General features: G+C 35.2%; 1 protein-coding gene across 7 annotated transcripts in view; it reads right to left on the bottom strand.

The window, feature by feature from the left end:
* PDE5A (phosphodiesterase 5A) overlaps positions 1–19,293 on the bottom strand; it is a 128,471-nt gene that overhangs the window by 100,054 nt on the left and 9,124 nt on the right. For all 7 annotated transcript variants that reach the window (XM_032292431.1, XM_032292429.1, XM_032292430.1 and 4 more), the window contains exon 2: positions 7,898–8,486. In XM_032292431.1, coding sequence (XP_032148322.1) covers positions 7,898–8,486 — 589 coding nt within the window. The remainder of the gene's footprint in view (positions 1–7,897; positions 8,487–19,293) is intronic.

The raw sequence follows: 19,293 nt of genomic DNA, 5'->3' as shown, positions 1-19,293 counted from the left end.
AACTTCTGAAGTGGTTGGAATTTGTAAAGCACAGGGGCTGTGCTGGGGGGCTGGAAGGAAGATGGTAAGGAAGTGGTGGCAAGGAGACTGAGTTTCTAGTCACTTTGGGCGTGTATAAAGCAAAAAATCTAAAGGACTAGCAAAAATTACCAAAGGTTAAAAACTGAAAGTGACACCAATTAGTGAAGTGTTTAGAGACAATAGTGTCCCAGCCCAGCCAGAGTAGAGAATTTATTCAGCAGCTCAGGCACTGAAACAGGGAAAGACCAATCCTTAGGAATAAGTACTATACCATTTAGTTGGGGGTAGTTCTTAAGACTAAATTCAAAACTAGAATAAATCCACTCTATCAAATAACAATAGCAAGCCTGATAGGATCAAAAGAATCTGCCAGTAATTTTACTGCCTGCCAGAACAAATCTCATCCCTTTTTAAAGGAAGAGGATATAATCCAAATACAGTGAAACAGTCAATGAGCAGCAGAAAATACAAAACTACCACATATATAAAGAAACAGGAAAATGCAACCCATAGTGAAGAGAAAAAGTAATCAATAAAAAATGACCCCAAGATGATTTGCATGTTGGACTTCACAGATAAGGACTTTAAAGCAGCTACTAAATATTAATATAGGAATTTAAAGAAAAATATAGTGATAACTTCTTTGCAGAAATGAGAATCTCTGCATAAAAGAAAAAACTATTAAAATAGTCAAATGAAAATTCTAGAACTGAAAAGTATAGTGTGTAAAACACCAAGTTCATTAATGCATTTAACTGCCCACGGGAAACAGCTGAAGAGTCAGTGACCCTGAAGATAAAGTATCCATTCAGAAGGACTGAAAGGCAAAAAACAAAAAACAAGAAACAAAACCCACAAAACATTAACAAAGTCTCAGCGTCTTTTAGTACACTATCAAGTGTGTACACACACACACACACACACACACACACACACACATATATTTGGAGTCCCAAAGATAATGGAGCTGAAAAATACTTAAAGATTTATAAAGAAAAATTTCCCAAATTGAAGAAAACCTTAAACTTACACACATGGTGTGAAAATGATATGTCAGATGAAACATGTAAGTTGAAAATGATAAAAAGGATGGCTGACCTCTCCTGAGAAAAATAAAGACAAGAAAAAAATGAGAAAACACTTTTTTAAAGTATTGAAAGAAAACTACTATCAACTGATAGTAGTTTATCTATCCAGTGAAAATATCCTTCAAGAATATAGGCAAAATATATATATATGGAATAAAGAAGCCTAGTTCTTCATTTCTGGAGAATTAAACACCAACAGAGAAAACAAGAAAAATAATGCATCTTTAGTTGTTGGATGAAATTGGAAGTATCTGTATGAATTATTTGTTTTTAATATAATAAGTAGATAGATGTAGAAATAAATAAAATATAAACGTGTATGTATATTTATATGTTATTTTCCTACCTCTGTCTGCTAATATACCAGCAGCAATGAGCACATCTAGTGTCTTGATCTTGGTTTCTTAGTACCATTCACCCCACTAAAAGAAACCAAGTCTCCTTGGGAAAAAAGAATGATTCTAGGTCTAGGGCAGGGAAAGTGTAAGATAGGTCTCAAACATTCTGATTAGGCAGTAAGTGAAAAAATGCCCCAAAAGTAATGAGGACATAACAAAAAGACATAGGAGTCAGTAAATTTCTTATAGTTTGAACATCAGCATAAAGATAATAAGAGATCATAATTCACTAAAAAAAATATTAATCCATGAGTCCATAATAATGTGAATGAATGAATGAATGAATGAGAAGGCAAAACTCTCCCTTATATTAGAATTTCAGCTAACAAATATAAGCGGTATGATGGAGTTGGAAGAATCAGTGGATGCTAAAACTGGTCAGGAGGTTATTGAGGAACAGAGTATTTACACTAAGTATCTGCCCATATGATTAATTATTAATTAACTATTAATCCCATATGTACTTATTAATTACAATGGGAAAAACTGTACCTTTATATTGGAGAAACCAGGTGGATATCACTTTTAAAAAGTTAAGAAATTTAACATCATCAATACTTACATCACATAAATATGCCTCATAATTAAACATGTTTCTGGTCTTTGTCCCCAGTTTCTGACATAGACCCCCTAAATAGCCAAGTCAATTCTAAGCAAAAAGAACAAAGCGGGAGGCATCACACTACCGGACTTCAAAATATACTACAAGTCTACAGTAATCAAAACAGCATGGTACTGGTACCAAAACAGAGATATAGACCAATGGAACAGAACAGAGGTCTCAGAGGCAACACAACGTATCTACAGCCCATGGGATTTCTTGAGTGATACTAGTGTATTTTGACATTTGCAACAAGCCATTTTCAACCATACTCAAATTCAGGCTAATGAGGTGAGCCCTAGAAAGCTTCAGGATTGGGACTGGGAATCAGAAAATGCAACCTTGTGACTAGAGGTTTAGAACTTCCAGTCCCACCCCCAACCTCTGGAGAGGGGAGACAGGCTGGAGATTTAATCCGCTCACCAATGGCCATTAATATAATCAATCGCACTTCCATAATGAAACCTCAATAAAAAGTTCAGAACAATGAAGTCTGGGGGAGTTTCCAGGGTGATGAACATATTGATGTGCTGGGATGGTGGGATTCTAGAGAAGGCATATAAGCTCTGCCCCCACCCTCACCTACCATACCTTGCCCTATGCATCTCTTCCATTTGGCTGCTCCTGAGTTGTAACCTTCTATATAAAACTGTAATTGTAAGTGTAGTGCTTTCTTGAGTTCCATGAGTCATTCTATCTAATTACTGAACCCAAGTGGGGCTATCACTGGAACACTTGAATAGGTAGTCAGCCTGGAAGAAGTGTGGTAGTCTAGGGATCCCAATTGTGGCTGATGTCTGAAGTTGGGGCAGTCTTGTGGGACTGAGCCCTTAACATGTAGGATCTGTGCTAACTCCATGAAGTTAAGAATCAGAACTGAATTGAGTTGCAGGACACTCAGCTAGCGTCAAAGAATTGGATAATTAATTAGTTGTTGTTTAGTTAAGATGTCAACATTAACGTCTATGGTATTCCAGCTAAAAGGGCTTAGCTTGAATCTATTTGTGAAGGACATTCTACAAAATAACAGGCCTGTTCCCTTCAAAAATGTCTAAATTTAAAAAGATAAAGGAATGCTGAGAAACTGTTTCAGATTGAAAAGAGAATAAAAAGACATTACAACTATGTGCAATATGGAATCTGAATTAGATTTTGGATTGAGGGGAAATAACTCTAAAGCTTATTAATGGGACAACTGATAAAATGTTGACTACGAACTATTAAATAATAGTCTTGTATCAGATTAGATAACAGTATTGTATCAATATGAAATTTCCTGATTTTTATAATTTTATTATGGCTAGGTAAGAGAATATTCTTATTAGAAAATGTACACTGAACTATTTAGTAAAAGCATATCTTTAGTTTATTAAATCATTCAAAAAATATGCATATATTACTTATGTGCATTATAGAGAAAAAGAGAGAAAATGATAAAGCAAACGGGGCAAAAAACAACTGGAGAATCTGGGTGAAGCGTGTGCAGCAATTTCTTATACTGGTCTTACAACTTTTCTGCGAGTTTAAAACTATATCAAAATAAAAAGAACAGAGAAATTAAAGGAAACAACACAGAAGGCTTGACAAATTATAAGGCTGGTTTTCTTCCATAGAGTGAAATTTTTAAGATAATGCCTGAAAGTGATTAGAACATTGAACAAACATAGATACAGCAGTTCCCAAACTGTGTTCCTAGGGGCACAATTACACCACAATTAGTAAATTTGCCTTAGTTATAACAATAGCTAGGAGTTTTCTTTTTCTTATAAAAGTCATTTGGAAATAATTTTATTCATCTGAAATTCACTTGAAACAGTTCGTATTTCTTTAAAAAAAATGTCTTGATACTTAGTTGAAGTAGAAAGTGAGACCTGCACGGTGAGAGAAAGTGAAAATTTGTTTCTCTGGAGAAAAAGAAAAATGAAAGGGAAAGGTGAAATGGGGAAGGGAAGAATAATAGCTACATGGTCAAGGCCACATAAGTGGCAATTTGACCATTTCCTAGGACCCTCCAAGTTTTCTTTCTAGAAATCATGGTTCACATGGAGTGTCTGTCCTGGAGTAGAAATAGGAGGTGAGTCTGAGTTTTGCATTCTGATTGACTTGGGAGAAGGAGAGATGTTTTGACAATGTAAATTCTTAAGGCATAGGAATCATGGAAAGATTTAAGACTTCTTTAGGACATGAAATGGGGTTCAAGGCAATCCTGTGTAGGTACTAGATGTGATAGTTTTCATATAAAAGGAAAATACCAAGCACTTTATATAGTAGTTCCGATTATATATCTTACTATTAATACTTTCTTAGTATAAGTGTTAATATCTTATTAATAAATGTGTTAATATATTCTTGTTACTCATAAATGCTGTGCCAAGCCGGGTGCAGTGGCATACATCTGTGGTCCCACCTACTCAGGACCATGCCCCTCTTCTCATGCAGTTGAAGTGAGTGGATCGCCTAATCCAGGACTCCAATCTGGGCAACACAGTGAGACTCTGGCTTAAAATACATACATACATGGTGGGGCACATTCAAGGTGGTTGCATGATGATGGGCTGATGCATGAGACCATGCATGACTGAACATCAATGTACAGGTAGCATTTACCAACTAATTTTTTCATTGGTATTTATGATCTACATGAGAATCACTGGTCTGAGTAGTGGATCTTGTCTTGTATTTTAAATATATGACTATCTTATCAGTAATAAAACAATATAATTTTTTGAATTTATATAACTTTATATCATCTTCTGTTACAAAGTTTTAAAAGGAACTAAATATAGGTCATTTTTTATAATTAATTTTGTGAGACTTTTAAAAAATTTCTCAGCATCAATCTGAGTATTACTCTATTTCACAGCCACCTCTCATAGTTTCCCACAGTGACATTATAACCTTTAAAGTGCTGTATGGTCAAATAAGCTTAAGAAATACTGCCGGTCAAGAGATCGAGACCATCCTGGTCAACATGGTGAAACCCCGTCTCTACTAAACATACAAAAAATTAGCTGGGCATGGTGGTACATGCCTGTAATCCCAGCTACTCAGGAGGCTGAGGCAGGAGAATTGCCTGAACCCAGGAGGCAGAGGTTGCAGTGAGCCGAGATCGCGCCATTGCACTCCAGCCTGGGTAACATGAGTGAAACTCCGTCTCAAAAAAAAAAAAAAAAAAAGAAAAAAAGAAATACTGCCATACAGTGTCATTTTTACAGATGCATGTTTAAAGATCTAGGACTCAGAAAACATTAGAATCTATTTTTATATCCTGACTACTTTCAAAAAGTATTTTTATTATTCAAATTTTGGATGGTGCTTAGTAATGAATTATCCATTAGCCAACTGACTTCCACTGCTAATCCCAATATAAATTAGATCACAATGTAAATTAGATCACAATGTAAATTAGATCAAAAATCAACCCCCTACAAGTTCTAATGAAATTCTTGGGACATGAAATAACTCCGGCAAGGCTACTATAAATACAGATCAAGGGTACCAAATGTGAAGTAGCAACATGAGAAACACACAGGCTAAGAGGCATTACCCTGGAAGCAGTGCAAATTAAGGACACTAGCTGTTTTAAACAGTACTACGATAATTAAATCATTATCAAATGCAAAACAGAAAACACATTGTCAAAACTTTGAAGATAGTAGGCAGATTAAATAAAACGCATACAAGTGAAAAATTCTCAGGGCTGGAGACACTTAGGACTATGAAGATAAATGAAGGCTTTCTCAACAAAGCAGGAGAATATTTATGATCCTACTGTACTGTTGGGACCATAGTGCCATTGAAAAGTGGATACCCAGCTGTCAGTTAAGACAGGAAGGGAATTCTGCAAATTTGGCAGCAATCCTTCAGCTGTGTCCTTAATACTCCTCTTGGAATCTGCTACAGTGTGATGTTACTACAGAGCTCAAAGAGGTCATAGAGATACTCAATGAAGACCAGTAAATTTTTCCAAGAGAATCAAAATTGAACACATTGCTTATATAGAATGGATTCTGAAAAAATATTTCAGGACTTAACCTAGATGAACTATCACACCCCAAATCAGGACTTAATCTAAAAGAACTATGATACCCCAAATCCCTGCCCTCGATTTTACTCACTAGTACCATATTCATTTACCTAACTTCAAAACCTGGATCATCTTCAACTCCTCTTTTCCCCTCACTTGCATCTCCTATTAGCTGTCAAGTTCAGCAGATAATATTAGGTTGGTGCAAAAGTAATCATGGTTTTTGTGATTAAAAGTAATGGCGGTTACTTTTGCATTAACCTAATAATTTTTCGTCTGAAATCCATTTCCTCCTTTTGATCTTCAAGGCCAGGGTTCTTATTCAGGTCCTTAGTTCCTCATACTTAGACTATTAAGATAATCTTCTATCCTCCCAACTTCTAGTATTTTCCCCTCTAATTCATTTTATGACTACTGTAAAATTCACCTTTCCAAAGCACAGTTTAAATCATACTGGTTCCCCTTTCAAAATATCTTCAGTTACTCTTCCTGTTTCTAAGCCAATACATATTCTTCAGCCTGGCATTCAAGACCTCAGTAATTTCCTGGCTGTGCTCCCACACCTCCCCCATGTCCAGATTCTTATCCACATACTTTCATGGTCCTACTTGCCTATCTCTTCTAACTTCTCTTAACCTCTGGATGTCACCATGCACACATCTCAATTTATTCAAATCTTATGTATTTTCCAGGATTTATAACAGACATTGCCCCCTCAAAGAAATCTTCCTCCGTCTTTCCCACTAGATGTCCTAACCTGCTTCTCTGAACCCTACCACATTGTTCTTGGCATCTGTTACGACCTGCCCGCTATTCTATTTATCTATTGCATCTACTATTATTTTTATTCAACCAATACTTACTAAGCCCTATGTGCCAGGCACTCTAAGGCACCAGGAACACAAAGGTAAATAAAACAACTATGACTCTCTGAATTAAATGCATTGAGTGAGAATTACCACTGGATCTTTATAGTGTACCACATAGTAGAAAGCTATAACAATTGTTGTATCAAGATCCTGTAAGATACCTCATAAACATATAAAGTACCATGCAGTTAAGATGCTTTGTTTTAAAGCTATAATTCTATTAATAAAAAGGATTATTTTAAATGGGAAATTTGAAGAATCTTACAGTGTAATCGTTAAGCCCTTAATTAAAGGCTTGTGCCTAGGTTAGCAAAAATAGAAGAAATATCAAATCTTTCCATTGAAAAATTTTAGAGCAAAAATTTCTATTTTTCTGAAGACATCTGTAAGTTTATCTGTTTAATAAATGAAAGAAAGAATAGAAGGAAAGAAAACCAGACTTTGGTATCAATGGGACTTTGAATGAATATGATTAATTGAATGAATGAATGAAAAGAGACTATGAGCTTGTTTCTTTGTTTTTGCACCTATTGTTTTAGAATCTCAGTAAAGCCCTAAGAGGTTTGTGTGGGGATAACATAGATGGGGATATGCATAGTGATCAGATAAAAAGATGGGCGAATATAACCATGAGATGAGCTATATTAAATTATCACTAAAGAGAAAAAGAAGATGAGAGTTCCTTAATGCTCATATTCTCAACTGAACCACCAGAGAAGAAACTCTAGCAATTAAAAGATGGGAAAATTCTTGGCATACATTCCAGTTTTAAATAAGTATGCAAATTATTACATCTCAGTTTCGAATATCCCCACTATTCACTACTGCTGTCCAATGCCCCAGCCATAGTACCCTCCCCTGCACCTGTCCTGCTCTCATGGTCCCCTGTTTACCTCATAGGCATCTTTGATGTTCAAGGGCTCACCAAAAGCTGCCACATGTCCCACAATGCCTTTGTTCCATTCTAAGCGGATACAGTTATTTGAAGCTTCTTCCAGTGTTGAACCTTCAGCAACATCAAAGAGACGGCTGATAAGAAACTTGTCGTTGGAGCTGTCTTCACAGACAAGGAACAGGGAATAGCGGTCAGCGGAAATGAGTCCATGGATATGCAAGAAAATTTTGTGACATAAGGCTGTGACATCCAAATGACTAGAAATATCCTTCACTAATTCCAGGAGTCTTGAGCACTGGTCCCCTTCATCATGATCAAACCTTGGAGGAGTTAGAGGCATCTGTTCCTTCTTTTCTGAGTCAGAGAGGAAGCTCACAGTTCCCTCAGAATCCTTGACAACAATGGGTCTAAGAGGTCGGTCAAATTCAGAGGCAGAGATTTTCCTGGTTGGTGTTCCAGGGGCACTGTTATCTGCACGAGGACTCTGCTGCAAGGGACAAGAGCAAGATTCGGTATGGCCTCTGATACCTTCCTTGCACACAGGGATGGTGTGAACTCTCTCAGCAAACCATGCATTGACCATTTCTCTGCAGAACAGAACAGGCAGACACATTAGATACTTAAGGAGGAAGGGTGCTATGCCTGAACACTGCTAAAAATCTTCTCTTGGTAAACTGATGAGACAATAATTTGATATGTCATAGAAAATAAAAACAGGAATCTTATGGTGTAAGATAGTTTACTTGAGACGTATAATTTTGGCCAGGCACAGTGGTTCACACCTGTAATTCCAGCACCTTGGGAGGCTGAGGTTGGAGGACTGCATGAGGCCAGGTGTTGGAGCCCAACCTGGGAAAGCTAGTGAAAAAATTCTGTCTCTAGAAAAAAATTTAAAAATTAGCTGGGCATGATAGCATGTGCCTGTAATCCTAAGTACTCAGGAGACTGAGGCGGGAGGATTGTTTGAGCCCAGGAGTTCGAGGCTGTGGTGAGGTATGAGTACACCACTGCACCACTGCACTTTAGCCTGGGTGACAAAGTGAGACTCTCTCTCAAAAAAACAAAAAGACAATTTTATTTTGAAAAACAATAGATAACAATTGCTTCAATGAACATGTTAATAAAGGAGGACTTCTATATACATAATTTTATATATATATATATATCTGATTGCAGCATGCCAAGCATTAAGTCTGCTTCTCCCCAAATAAGTTTATATTAAAAAGTAATAAGACACTAAATTTGTCAATAGTTTCAGGAAAACATAAATATGGATGTTAATTTGATGTTTAAAACACACAACTTGCTCTGAAATTAAATATATTTGAAAACTAAAACAAATATTTGTCTAAATTTGGCTTGTTAATATGGCTATTTTAGATAGTCATATCTATATTGCAAAAGTAGATAAGATTTAGAAGGATTCATGAAAAATACAAATAATTTAATCTTCTGTAGAAAAATCAGACTTCTGTAAATATTATCCCAATAATGTTTATTTAATAATGGTAAAATATGATCTCTTTTTCTAGATTATCTACAACTATTTTAAGATAGGCCTTATCTAAGTTTAAAAATGCAGTCCAAGAAAACTGAAGGCATTTATGTTTTTAACATACACTTCTATGAAAGAAACCCATTTGAGCTAAAGCCTTCACAGTAGGTGACTTTTTAAAACAAACATGCCAGATCCTACACAATCCAAAGTGTGTTGTTCAATCCAAACAGTTCCCCTTAGAAAGCTGCCATCTTATACCAGTTATAGGTGTCATTACTCTAGGTATTTTTAGAACTCTTCTTTTGAAGCAAATTTCTGAAATGATTTAAGATCCAAATAAAAATACCAATGTTATCTAAAAATTAGGTCTTATTTCTCACTCCACCTCCCAAAATGAACAAATAAAACAAAAACCAAAAAACCGATGGTAACAGCGAATTTAATTCTTTATATTCTCATAAGCCTTGACCCTTTTGAAAACTCAAACTTGGCTTTGAAAGACAAAAATTTGCTATAAGTGAGGACATTTCAAATAATTTTTCTATAATAAAAGCAATGCAATCTCAAATCTACAATGACATAATTGATTGTTTATACCAAACAGAAGGCCAGGATAAAAAAGTTTGACAATGTACTATTTTGGAGAAAGTAGAGGGATATAGTCACTCTCCAATGTTTTTGGCTGTAATAAAGATTGGTATTACTTCTTTGGAGGACCAAGTAGGCAATAACTAACAAATTTTAAATGTATCTATTCTTTGTTCCAGAGATTTTGCACATATGGCAAAGGAAATACAGGGGTATTTACTATATACAGGAAGTACTGTTTGCTATAGCAAAGAAGCAACCTAATATCATCAATGGAAGGCTGACTAAATACATCATTGTACATTTATACAAGGGAACATTAGGCAGACATTAAAACATGATTATATGTACTGATATGTAAGATACGAATTAATTAAGTAAAAAAAAGAAGATGCAAAAGAGTTTGAAAAGAACACACTGTCTTATTTCTGAGTCTTTACTAAGTCCTTCATACATGGGATGTTCCCCTAATTATTTAATTTTAAACAATGATGTATTATTTGTGAACTATACATTACCCTGAAATAGTAACCCCTCTAGAATACAATGGGTTAAAATGAAAAGATAAAAATATTACCTCCCTTATAATTTCAAGAGTTGGATACAGTTATAAAAGTCTTTAAAAAGTTTAGGAGAAATACGTTCAAGAGATCCATTGTAAATATGGTGACTATAGTTAATAATAATGTATTGTGTATTCAGAAATTGCTGAAAGAGATTTTAAGGGTTCTCACCACAAAAAAAGATAAGTATGAGGTAATGCATATGTAAATTAGCTTGACTTAGCCATTCCGCAATGTTACATCAAAACATGTTGTATACCTTAAATACATAAAAATTTTGTCAACTAAAAAATAAATTTAAAAAAAATCCAATGAGTAATTTAAAGAAAAACAACCTTACTTGCCTTATGAATCAACTGACTTTATGATAAAGAGGTATTACAAATTTGAAGAGGCACAAAAGCAATGTGGTAGGTAAGTTTATTATATAAATCACAAGCATATACCTACACAGGTTTTAAAAATTATATAATTGTTCTAATGTTTTATAGATGCATGCTGTGACTTAGGACAAAATTTCCAGTGAGGACAACATAAATTAATTAAGATAATTCGGTATCTCAAAACCTTAGAAGTGAAGGTAATGCACTCTGGAATTTGCTTATGTAGCCCCCAAAATTATACTAATAGTGCCAAAGACACTGATGCTAAAAATGCATGTGGAGCTTCCAGAAGTGTATAGGAATCTTTCAAATAAAATTGTTTTTTGGAAAAGATAAGACAGGAAAAAAATCAATATTTCTAAGTCAACATATCTGATGTGATCTTAAATATGGACATGTTACTAAATTATTAAATCAATATAAAAATAGGCATTTTAACAATTTCAGCGACACACCTAAAACCTAAAACTTAGCCCCAACTTATTTCTATCTTCTTAATGGGAAGCTGAGATCTCCTTTTTTTTTCTTTTTTGAGATAGAGTCTTGCTTGCTCTTGTTGCCCAGGCTACAGTGAAATGGCACAATCTTGGCTCCTCCTCCAGGTTCAAGTGATTCTCCTGCCTCAGCCTCCCGAATAGCTGGGATTACAGGCACCTGCCACCACAACCAGCTAATTTTTGTATTTTTAGTAGAGACGGGGTTTCGCCATGTTGGCCAGGCTGGTCTTGAACTCCTGACCTCATGTTCTGCTTCCTCAGCCTCCCAAATGAGATCTCCTTTTGAATTTTAAATTAAACTGCCTACTTGACAATTCCATGTGGATGTCTAGACAACTTAAAATGGTGAAAACAGAATTCCTAAGACTCTACCCATTTTACCTTGTCTCACCTTACTCCCTGCCTGTTTTCCCACATATGGAGTACCATCTCCACGGTTACTCAAACCAAACACATAGGAATTACTCTAAATTTCTGTTTCCTTCAACTCTCACATTCAGTTGCACAGTCAAGTTCTACCAGCCTGACTTCCAATATCCCAATCTGTTTATTTCTATCTCCATTACTACCACGCTGGTCCAAACCCTGCCATCTCTCACCTGAATTATTGCCATAGTCCCCTAACTGACCTCTCTGATCCCATATTTACCCTCTTCATTCTCCACACAGCAGCCATAGTAAACTTTTAGCAAAGTATGTTAATATCTTAGCTATGCTACTTGGCTTTTCATTGAACTGCGAATAAAACCTGTGCTCTTATAATCCCCTACAATTAGGTTCCTCTCACCCATGCCAGCATCCTTGGCACTCCTGAAACACACCAAGTTCTAACTGCCCCATCTGGAATACTATCTGCTCATTGGCATGTAGCTGATCAGCTTCCACATCCCCTGCTCAAACAGGTCATCTCTGACTGCTCCACCTAAAGTGGTCCTGACACATCGTGTTCTTACCCTATATTATTTAAATTCTCACTATTTGCTATTTTTCTTATCAATCTGTTGTTAAATCACCTGTCCCCTCTGACTAGATGTAAATTTCATTAGTGCTACATGTTCACTGCTGCATCTCCTGTACTTAGATGAATGCTTATCACATACAGTAGTAGGTCCTCAATAAATATTTCTTGAATAAAGTAAATGTATAAATAAATGAAGGCTCCTGAAGCATCAAAAGGTACAAGAGTCTTTTGAATATCTAAACGCTGGTGTGTTTGTTACAGAAAATCAGCCTAGTGTTTTAGGGATTACTATTCATCACCTCTTGGATGTGTAAGTCTCATAACTGACCAGGACTAACTTATGTTTGAATACCCTGCAGTGCCTGATGCAGCATATGTCTTAAGCAGAACCAGTGCCTAAAAATTCTATATTATGTGTTTTTGACTACTCCATTTGCCTCATAAATGTTGCTTATGGATATTTTCTTAGAGACATTAACTCAATATTAAATGACATAGGAAAAGCAGATGTAGTATATTCAGTCAGTCAATCAACAATTTGTATTAACCACCAGTAATAGGGAAAGGGAGTTCTCATGAACACATTATTGATTATCTGAGTCCCTGTATTACATGCTTGTATAGGAAAACACATGTTATCATTACATCAAAATCAGTGATGAACTAACCACAAATAAAATTAAATCATTTCTCACACCTTTCCCTTTGAGCATTCCTTGAAGTTCTGCAGCACACAATCTATATGGCCGAATGAAGTGGAGTGGACATTTGCTCTTGAGACTAATAGCTACTAATGTGATTATAAATACTCAGCTGATTTTTGAAAATACTTCAGTCTCTATGCAAATGAAAATCACCTGCAAATAGAAATTAAAATTCTTATATAAGATACATGCTATGTTTTAAACGTATGTGTCCCTACAAAATTCATCTCTTGAACCCTAACCCTGAAGGTTAGGAGTTTAGGAAGTAGGGTCCTTAGGAGGGCTCTGCCCTCACAAATAGGATTAGTGCCTGATGTAGTTTGGATGTCCCCTCCAAATCTCCTGTTGAAATGTAATCCCCAGCATTGGAGGTGGGGCTTAGTGAGAGGTAATTGGATTATAGGGGCAGATCCCTCATGAATGGCTTCGCATCATCCGCTTTATGACGAGTGAGTTCACAGCCTTCTTTAAAAGTTGGTTGTTTAAAAGTATATGGAATCTTCCACCATCCCGTCCTTGTTCTCATTCTTGCTCCTGCTCTTGCTACAACTCTCTTACCATATGATATGCAGGTTTCCCCTTCACTGTCCATGTGATTCAAAGTTTCCTGAGGCCTTCCCAGAATCTGAACAGATGCCAACACCATGCTTCCTCTAAAGCCTGCAGAACCATGGGCCAATTAAACCTCTTTTCTTTATAAATTACCCAGCCTTGGGTATTTATTTAAAGCAATGGAAGAACAACCTAATAGTAGGCCCTTATAAGTGACCTATGGGAACTTGTTAACTCTTTTGCCCTTCTGTCACATGAGGACACATAAAAGTTGCCATCTATGAGGAACAGGCCTCCACCAGAATCTGCTGGTGTCTTGATATTGGACTTCCCAGCATCTGAAACTGTGAGCAATAAATTTGTGGTTATAAATTATCCAGTCTAAGCTATTTATTATAGCAGCCAGAATGGACTAAGACAAAGTAGATTTTCCAGACATAGATAAAAGTGATGTTGGAGAATCCTTCTAATATTACACAAAGGCACTTACAATTAAACATTATCCCCAATTAAAGACCAGCTAACAACTGAAGAAACAATCAATAATGATAATGACATAGCAGATACAAAGAGAATATTAGTCAAATAATTACATTCTGAATTAAGAAAGCCCCTTGGGAAAAACTAATGAAGCCTTCAAATATTAATTCAAAAAACTATTTTAGGGAAAAAAAATTATCTTTATGACCCTGCTGCAAAAGCCAAACATGAACTGAAGATAATTGTTTATGGCTACACTTCTGTTACAATTAATTGTAACAGAATTAGCAGAGTTTCATTCTAAGAATTAGCAGAGTTTCATTACAATCTCAATTTTATTATTAACAGCTCAAATATAAACTTATTTTCATTATCTGTGGTCCTATTTTTCAAGATAACGCTCCAATAAAAACCTTCTTATTAATTGTTTTCTATTTTGATAGAATTAACTTTTTTTTTTTTTTCTGGAACGAATTATTCTCATAAGACAGAGATTTCCGCAAGGTACTGTGTTGGGCACCAGGGACAGAATAATGAGCAACTCCAGATAAATAATCATGACCTTACCTTTCAAACTTAAAAGTTTTTATTGTGTTCAGAGGTTACACGCACATTGGATTTTTCTGGCATATGAAGTTAGGTAAAGGTATACAAATAAATAATGGAAAAGATGAATGTGAACACGTCTAATATAAAAGTAGAAAGCAACAGATGGAATTCCAGAAACCTCGGTGGTAGTTATGACTGGGTATTCACTTCGATGGCCTAAGATAGAATCTCTATTTTCCGTTCTCTTTCTTAATTCTAGGGGGTTTTGAAAAATATTCACATTAGTGCTACTGAAAAAGAAAAAAAACATATAAGTTTACTTAAACCTGGTGAGGCAGGCATTAATCATCCTACTTTTTAAAATATGAAGCTGATTAAATGTCTGAACCACCTATTCTACTACTTGGTGGCAACACCAGGAATCAAATCCAGGTCTCCTATTCCAGATACTATAGGCTGTTAAGAATATAAAAAATATAAAAGTTCCCAGAGCATCAATGCTTGCCATGAAGAAGGCACTCTATAACATCTAGCTGAATCTGAAAGTAAAAATCAAATTCAAGCATAGACGGCATAGAGAGAGATGACTTATGACACGTTCTAATAAAATCCTTTACCTCCAGGTCATAAAAAGATCACACACTGTTCTAAGGTAAAAACACTATTTCTAAGGATTCCGGGAACAAAGATTCTTAAGAATAGTGTTCATAAGAAAACTAAATTCCAAAATGTCTATGTTTCTAAAACAGGTCACATTTTATATGTCTAAAGCAATGTACTGAAAATAACTATAATAAATGTTATCAAGAAAAGAGTCACCCCCAGGGTTGCTATATTTAGCAAATAAACAAGATAACCTGTTAAAAATGAGTTTCAGATAAATAATGAATAAGTTTTCAGAATAGGTAGTATCTGAAATTCAAGATGAACTGGGTGTCCTGTATTTGATCTGGCCACTGTAGTCATTCTATATAGTTTTTCCTAACTGAAATTGTTGACAGATAGGCAACAAAGAGAAGGAAGGTTCTATCCACCACACTAATAAACTCCAGGCTATCAAATTGCTAATTTTATCACTGAAAGAGCGCAAACAACTACCACACTGTAATCCTGTGTATGACAACTGAACCTTTTGAAAGCACTTGGATTCATAATTTGTAGTAAAACTAGAGAATAAAATTTATTCTTAAATCAAGTTCATTTAGTTTGCTCTCAAAACCATCCCATATAATGTATCGCATAGGGACAAAACAAATTGCAATCTGCTTACAAAAGGGAGATTTACTAATTGATAAAATTTGGGGGGATTACAAAGCATTGAGAAGCTGCATTTTCAGCCATGAGTCCTGGGTTCTAATCTTAGCATTTGTTACTAATGGGATGTGTGACTAGCACTAAGCAATTTTCTTCCTAAGTTTCCATTTTATCGTTGATCAAACAATCAAACAAGATAGCACCAATTCTGGTCTTTTATGAAGTGTAAGGTACTGACTGTTTTCATCTGAGTATAAAATCAGGAATATCAGACCAGCAATCAGAAATAATTCTAGCTCCAGTTCCAACACTACATGGATCTGATGCTAAACCAATTACAACTCTCTGGAGTTCATTTTTACTGGAGTTTAAGTTCTTCAGTGATAAAAATCGGCTGCTGTATTCACAGGTTATTATACTCCCTACCACAGCTTACAGTACGAATAGGACAAGAAGTGGTCCTTGGGTCCGTCAACTTACTCTTTTTGCCCCTCAATTTCCTCATTTTTAACTAGGGTAAAAGTCTTCTGGCTCCATTACTCACTGCACAGGGTTGATGTATGAGTCAAATTAGAAAATGCATATGGAAGCATTTCAAAATCTCTTCCACATATCTAAGAATTTGCTATCTCCTACACCCCTATTACTCATTCCAGTGGAGACAAAGGGCTGGGATAAGGAGCAATGGCTGTTATTTCCTCATAAAGTTCAGCCAAGAGAATCAGAAAAAGGGTGAGAGTAAAAAGGTTGTTTTTGGTGATACAAGCCTACAGGCTGAGGGTGCCTAACTGGGTTTGGATATAGGCCAGCAACATGCGCCATGAACACTCAAAGTACGTGACCAAAGAAAACACTTTAGAATGGCATTCTTGACAAAATCCAAAAAAAATAAATAAATAAACCACTTTTTAAAAAACAAAACAAAAACAAAAAAGAGAAGAGTTTAAATTACGTCATAGCCATCAAGCAAAAACAACAAAACAGAAACAAATTTCAATGAAGTATTTGGTATTTGTACCCTTTACCACAAGCACAAATAATCTGGACTCTTCACTTTCATGTATAAGTGTGTCTTTGCTAACTGCCCTGCAGACCTGGAAGAAATGAGAAGAAGGCCAGCTGCCCTCTTGAAGTCTTTCTGTTGATTTAACTTTTATAAAGCTATTAATGAAAGACAGCAGGCCCTCCACACTGCGAAGAAGGCCAAAGCCAAGGAAAATGCAATGAACATTGATGCCAATAATTTATAGTTGATGGCAAGAGCCTGAATTTCACATCCCATCCATATCTTCCCCTCTTCTCACCAAAATCTTTTATTATCCTCCAATCACTTATTTCCTACCTATTTTATTAGACAGAAAATTTTTTCATCATAAATGAGTTGTATTAAATACCCATTTAAGAAGAGTAAATTTAGTTCTGTTTTTAAACTTCTACAATACATCCTGAGATATGAAGAAACCCTGGTGGGCACACCAAAATCATTATTGGAAGTTATTCCTTTCAGAAAACACTAACGCCAATACCACCTGTTGTTTCAAATATGCATATTCCACAGATGATACTTGGGGCTCACAAAAATATCATTTCCCACACTGAGCAACCAAAGAAGCCCCCCAAATTCGTTTAAAAAATGCATTTCAAATATAATTAGCTAAAGGGACACACACACACACACACACACACGTCCAAAGGATCTCCCTGTGACAATAACTTTACTTTCTACCAAAGTAGAATTGCTCACTCATCTTACAAATCAATCTTGAAAAAGACAGAAAAGCCTTAAAATACATATTCAATATTCCAGATGTCTTGAAATGGAAAATTAATTAAAATATTTTATAGGGTTTATAGGATATTTCTTGGCTTCTAGAAAAGGAAAAGAGAAGAAAAATTGACAAGGCAAAGTAAAATTTCGATATACATAATAACCCTCACAAGTTAAAAATGTAACTAGATGAAACCTACGTGTAAAGCAGTTAGTTTAATATGTTTTGCACTCTGGCCTAAAACAATGTATCAAAGGATAAAAATTCTTTGAAAATATACGGTACTAGGGTATTCTTGTTCTAATACTAAAAAGATAAGTATAATGGTGTAGTATGTAAATTTTTAAATACTCTATTTTAAAATGTCATTTGAGATTTCCCAATTTTTATACTCTGAAATTGTATTTGGAAACTAAACTCACTTGGGCAAAGCCTTTGGGCACATCATTAAGTAATGTGCTTGCACAGAAAGAGGCCATAGAAGAAAACGTTAACCTCTTCCTGAGTTAGAATCCTCATGAAATTAAATTTATGAGCCTTTGCTTTGTTTCCATTAATATTGACACGGACCTTCAGTATAGCACAGTGATTAAGGGCCCTGCGCGAGAAAGACCTAGGCTTTAATCCCAGAATCACCTCTTTCCAAGAATATGACCTTAGGTACATTATTTACTCCCTTTGCAAAATGGAGATCATGGCATTTACCTTGAAAGTTTCTTAAGAAAAGCAAAGAAAATGATGCTGGAGTCAGATACACCGGGTTTCATTCATGATAGTTATTGTTTTTAAGTTAACTGAACATAGCATGGAGTATATGTTTTAAACTAATTTTTTTTTAAAATAAAGAAAATTTATTTAACAGGCTTATACAGCAGAATAAGCAGATGTTGGCTCTTGCTTCTTCTTAAGCCCCTAATTTAAAAGCCATAACTTCTCTACAGAGGTTTTTAATATTAAAAAGAAAAAGACAGGGAGGGAGGGTTGTTTTTGTGTTAGGATTTTTTCAAATTACTTAAACAGACTTAAAAAAATAGAGTCAGACTAATTTCTACACTTACACATAACAAAATTTTCTGAATTTCATATTAAGTGATGAACGTTTAACTGTGAAAACAAATGCAAGAATATAATTTGCTTTTTCATTACTACTTGGAAACTATTTTTTCTTTGTCAAAAAATAAGTTATAGATTTGGGGACTATTTTTTCCCAAAATATAAGAGTTAAAACTGTTTGACAACAAATGTTAGAAAAAATACAATAATTACCTATGATGAACACCACAGCAATATTTCATAATTGCTCTAACTATAAATTGGAGCATAGTTTTAATATCTGATAAAACAATGCTTTAACACTCTGCTAAAGGTAATTTGGGGATTAAATTGGCTGTTTTCATTTTTATCCAAGAGTACTTACCTGGGTAAATTCTAAGAGTAGGGTAATACCAAGACTTGGCCCTCAAAAATGGACATATAGCAAGTCCATTGAACGGTAGCTTTTAAAGATTTGCACAGTATATTTTTGTGTTTAGAAGTCAGCTACTAAAATGCCACCCTCTTTTCTCTTTTCAATGCCTTTTTCATCGATCATGTGAA

This window comes from Sapajus apella, unplaced genomic scaffold, assembly GCF_009761245.1.
Source record: "Sapajus apella isolate SASKATOON/1434 unplaced genomic scaffold, GSC_monkey_1.0 scaffold27, whole genome shotgun sequence".
In the NCBI taxonomy this organism is placed as follows: Eukaryota; Metazoa; Chordata; class Mammalia; order Primates; family Cebidae; genus Sapajus; species Sapajus apella.
The sequence above is the reverse complement of the archived record's forward strand: the minus strand, read 5'-3'. Positions and strand labels throughout refer to the sequence as shown.